General features: G+C 46.1%; 1 protein-coding gene across 1 annotated transcript; it reads right to left on the bottom strand.

Moving 5' to 3' along the window:
* Nucleotides 1–429: 429 nt before the first annotated feature.
* LOC306881266 (protein FAM78B-like) lies at nt 430–2,295 on the bottom strand (the record flags this gene model as incomplete). Its single annotated transcript, XM_079435277.1, has 2 exons — nt 430–952; nt 1,961–2,295. The coding sequence occupies 2 exons, from the start codon at nt 2,293–2,295 to the stop codon at nt 430–432; spliced, it is 858 nt and encodes a 285-aa protein (XP_079291403.1).
* Between the last annotated feature and the right edge of the window lie 466 nt (nt 2,296–2,761).

The raw sequence follows: 2,761 nt of genomic DNA, 5'->3' as shown, positions 1-2,761 counted from the left end.
ATAGTTGTATCTCAGCCTAATGTTGTCCTATCTTAACAATCCATACATCTATGGAAAGTCTATTTATTCATTGACCCTTGTGACTGGTTTAGTGGTCCAGGGTCGCAGATCTTCTTTTGTGTTCTGCAGAAGAAAGAAAACAAAAAACACAAGGGTTAGTACAATTTCATTTTTTCTGTGAACTATTCCTTAAACCTAGTGGTTTCATTTAGTACTAGTTACTCCTGATCATTTGCTGTCTGACCAAGTACTTTGAAGTTTAGAAGTAGTGAAACCTCATGGTGCACGCAGAGAATTGCCTTCTCGACTGACTAGTTCAGAGCAACTGAGAAACCCAACAAAACTGGGAATCCTCAAGGCAATCCCAAAATCCAGTGTCCAAACAGTGCATGCAGTCTTCGATGTCCCATAGGCACTGTTAAGACACCCCTATTTGGGTGGTATCACTACCAGAGGTTGTCCTCTCCTGGGCCTCCACATCAGCACCTGGGCATCGTTGGCATTGGGCCTGCCCAGTGCGTTGGGCGGGATGGGCTCGTTGTTGCTGGGAATGTGCGGCTGTTCCTGGTACGGCCGTCCCATCAGTTTGGCACGAGAACCAAGCGGCATGGAAGGATCGACCTCAATGTCTACACGCATACGCCAGCGCACTGTCTGAAGAACGATACGCTCTTTGGTGTCTGCGTTTAGCGCCACCAGCCAGGTGATGAAGCTCTGGTCTCGGGTGATGTGCGTGAGCATGGGCGTGTTGCTGTTGCTGATGGGCACTGCCCAAGTCACGCTGGGGTAGAAGTTGTCGTTCATGCTCACTGTTAGCCGGGACGGCTTGGACGTGGGGCCTGAGAGGGTTACTGTTTCGGTGGTGTTACCGTACCAGGGATAACTGACGCCGTCAGAATCGCTTATGGCCTTCACCCGTCCTTCTCGAAGCTCGGGTAATTCCCAGCTGGACCTGCGGAAGGGAAAGAGGTGAGCGGTCAGGAAGGACAAAAGATCAAACGGGTGAATGAGGTGAGTGAATAGAGATGGCGAAGGTGGGTGAGCGGACCTGCTCAGTGCAAAGTGCCTCATACAAATATGGAAAAACAGTGATTAAAAGACATGGAGCTGTGAATGAAATATTCATGAATGTGTTTGTGTGGATTTTTTTTTTTTCCCCCAGTTAGCCTTCCCACTCATTTTAATTATCTCTTCCTAAGCTGTCTCTGTCTGCTTCTCTCCTGCTCTGATGGTCTCCTTGATGATCCTGTATTTTAGGGTTAAGTTTAAAGCTTGATTTGAGGCTTGAACAACAGAATTTCCCTCAATTTTAGAGGGTAATGTTAAGAACAGCTTGGCAAAATCATGGTCAATAGATTAGGGTTGAGCAAAATTCTGAATTGAAGAATTGGCTGCCTTTCTATTCATGAGTGTGTAAGTTTAAAATGAATGGGGCACAACTCACAGGAAGTAGAAGTGGAATTTTTTTTGAAGAAATTCAATGTAGGAAGTGCATTCTGGGTAATGAATTCTCTCTCCACAAGACCTATAAATCTTTAAACTAAGGCTTTTGAAACTTTTTTCACAACTTTGAAACAAGGCTTTATTACGTTTATTTTTTCATGTCAAAATAGCGTTAAAATAATGTCTTTGAGTTGCAATTCATTTGAATTGGAGTTCTGTATCCTGTTTGCTACTTTGTAACTAGTTGGAGTTTTGAAAGCATTCTGAGTTCTATTCTGAATGGCCCACAATCCTACAATAAATATCACACAAAGAACAGATTCTACAAAGATATAGAGATGTCAAACCACACAACATGATACTCATTCATTTGTCGACAACAGATGACCACAAAACCAACAGAGCGACCATTAAATATGAAAACCTCCAACATTTTGTTTCAGTTTGCCATCAATATCATGTAACACACATTGAAACTTGAGCTTGTCATTGTTTGTTTGGTTTACCGGTTACTCACATGCCAATATCACCATATGTATTGAAGAACTCCATTTGGGTGCACGCCTGAATCCAGCCCACGGTCCATGTTTCGTTTCTGGGAACCGGGGGCATCACTATCCCGGCCGATGCTCTGAAGTACGGGGTCTTGTATCGCAGGACAATGGGTGAATTCTCCTCAATGATGGTCGGGCATTGGTCAATGGAGGCTGAGACCTCATAGACCACTATGTTCTCCCGTCGGATGCGGGGCTTGCAGGCGATGCTCTGAATGCAACCCATGGTCCTGCTTATTAGGGGTGTCAATGTGGCCAATGACGGAAAAAGGAGGATATATTTAAGCAGTATATTCATTGGCACTTTTTACATCCCTTGAAACGCTGACAGATCCTCGTCTTCATTTCCAACTCGATATATTCTCGATAAATCCTCTGGGTGAATGCACTGAAAAGCATGTCTGCTATCGACATGTTTTGATGCATTCAGAGCGCGCGTGCGTTGTTCTAGCGCATCTTTGAGACCGATGGAGAAGTGTAACGGGAACACGGTGCTGTTGTGGAGCCGAGGGTGTATGGATGATCCGTGTCGCCTGCCCTCGAAGCGCTGGAGTGCCGCACTGCCCTTGATGCTCGTCCCCAGCAGATGTGATCCGGCCTCCACCGAATCGGACACCCGGTGTGCGCCTGTTTGCCGTCCTTCTTCCAATTCACGCGTCCAGCAGTAGCTCTGAGCCCTCTGATCCTGGTTTTTCTGCTGGGCGCGGGCATGTCAGTGCTGAAGAGGGAGCCGGTGCTGCATAGAGAGGGTACGCTGGTTATAT

Source organism: Barbus barbus, assembly GCF_936440315.1.
Source record: "Barbus barbus genome assembly, chromosome: 15".
Lineage (NCBI taxonomy): Eukaryota > Metazoa > Chordata > Actinopteri > Cypriniformes > Cyprinidae > Barbus > Barbus barbus.
Note: the sequence above shows the minus strand (reverse complement) of the source record. Positions and strands in the feature narration are given on the sequence as shown.